The sequence below is a fragment of the Arachis ipaensis genome, chromosome B04 (genome assembly GCF_000816755.2).
Source record: "Arachis ipaensis cultivar K30076 chromosome B04, Araip1.1, whole genome shotgun sequence".
In the NCBI taxonomy this organism is placed as follows: Eukaryota; Viridiplantae; Streptophyta; class Magnoliopsida; order Fabales; family Fabaceae; genus Arachis; species Arachis ipaensis.
Genome location: NC_029788.2, coordinates 1,201,032 through 1,203,021, shown reverse-complemented (window position 1 = coordinate 1,203,021; position 1,990 = coordinate 1,201,032). Strand labels below are relative to the sequence as shown.

The 1,990-nt window shown below is 36.2% G+C and overlaps 1 protein-coding gene across 4 annotated transcripts in view; it reads right to left on the bottom strand.

The window, feature by feature from the left end:
- LOC107638334 overlaps positions 1 to 1,990 on the bottom strand; it is a 13,508-nt gene that overhangs the window by 6,071 nt on the left and 5,447 nt on the right. For 3 of the 4 annotated variants that reach the window (XM_021120350.1, XM_016341561.2, XM_021120349.1), the window contains 2 exons: positions 711 to 788; positions 444 to 611 (listed from right to left, as the gene is read on the bottom strand). In XM_021120350.1, the coding sequence (XP_020976009.1) occupies positions 444 to 611; positions 711 to 788 (246 nt within the window). The remainder of the gene's footprint in view (positions 1 to 443; positions 612 to 710; positions 789 to 1,990) is intronic. The other variant, XM_016341562.2, reaches the window with a different exon arrangement.

Genomic DNA, 1,990 nt, shown 5'->3' with positions numbered 1-1,990 from the left:
AATGACAACAACATATGTGAATTATGAAATCACATGGCATGACACCTTGAAGACTGCCTCACTGTGTAGCACAACACCGTTTTCCGATAAAACAATGTGGCAGCTCAAATACAATGTACAGAAGTATCTTTTAATAGTAGACAGTAGTGTGTTCAGCCATGGGATTTCTCATTAATGTTTTACAGGAATTTGTCCATGTTACTTTGTTGTATGAGTCAGGTGCCTGTGTAGGTCAGTTGCAACAGGAAAAATAAAGGCATCATTTTAGGTGATAGCAACTAGCATAAGTATGAATGATAGTCCCATTGATGAAAATATTGGGTATTTTCCTCTTGAAATAAAATTTGCTTCTCATGTAATTATCAAATGGAATATTGGGCAAGAGCTGGAAAATGTATAGAAGGGATAGCATAAGCCAAGATTGTATGTGGTGATATATTTACCTGAGATATCTTCAGCTTAAAAGATGCACGGCCCAGTAAAAGTTTACTCGGTCTTTCATAAGAAGGAAATTCAATTCCATCATAGCTAGCCAAAATGGGTGCTTCTTCATCAATTGTATTCTCCACTGGTGCCCGTGTGTCAGCATACAAAAGTGAAGCATAAACCTGCTAACATCATCAACAAAGGATAATGTTAATACCAAAAAGCGTCCCTCTCTTCTAAGTGAAGAGCACTAACTTGTTCAGCATTAACACCAGCACACAAACCTCATTCTCCTTATCAACAGGTTGGCCAAAAACATCTAATAGTACAACGTCCAAAGAGAAGTTCCTACGACAAGATGCCTGTACCAAAATAAAGAAAGGCAAAACTGTTTCCAAAGTTTCAACGAAAAAAAATAGCAATTAATTTGTTCCATACTAGACAGGTTCATTATCAGGAAAGAAAAAATGTAAATATTAACAGTTGAAGTTTCAAGATTAACATTATGCATGCTAGTGGCATGCAATAAATAATGCAGTCAATCTACATGACCAGATAGCTGTACAAAAATGGCAAACATTTGTTTTATCTCATTGGGAAAATGTTGTGCTATTATACATACGCACGAGATTTTCACCAAAACCAAAACTAGTAAATATTAATCGTCTCTTAGTAACCTAGAATAACTATGAGACAAATGTTCACTTTTGACTAATCAAGTTAACACTCATGAACTCAAGCATATGCTAGATACAACAACAACTACTAACCCTTTCATAATAACTAAGGTTAGCCACATGGATCAAATGATGTCGTATTACTTTGTCATAAATCATGTATATGTAACCTCTGATAATAATTTCTTCCAAGGTTTTCTTGGGTCACTCTCTGCGTCCAGCTACCAAACTCTTCTATCTGATCCACATTCCTAATAGGAGCCTCAACAGGTTTTCTTCAAACATTTTCATACCACTCTAAACTTTTGCTAGGTATCAATAAAGATCACGTCACTAAACTTTGTTAGGTTGAATAAGATCAAATGTCATTTGACATTTTTCTCCCCATGAATGATCCCACATTTATGCATGTTTTTGGGATCCAATTTGAATTTTTGGTAACATAAATTTGTCACAACTCAGCAAACTTGCCCACGTAGTGTTTGATACTCATCATTATGTTCAATTTTAAACTTCTTTTTCTTTTGGAGCCAAACAAAAAACAAACAAGGAACAATGCTAAAACCAGTACCTGCACCTAGGGAAAAACAAACACACACAGAATTGAATGGGATGAATTAATATGATTACACCCTAAACTGTATATTATTGAATAAACTAGTGCAGAAAATGAAAAGGAAAACAAGGAACAATGGGCTGAGATTTGGAAGCCAGCCTCTCTCGCAAGTCTATTTTGTTTCCTTCTAACTGAATTCCTACCCTCTCCAATTCCTAGCTCCTCAAATACTCTCCTCCTACTCTCTCTCTTGATCCTGATGGTATCATGCTTTCTCACCTCCTTTCGCACTGCCCTCCTCGTGCCAGGTGGCAAGTTAGTTACAACAGTC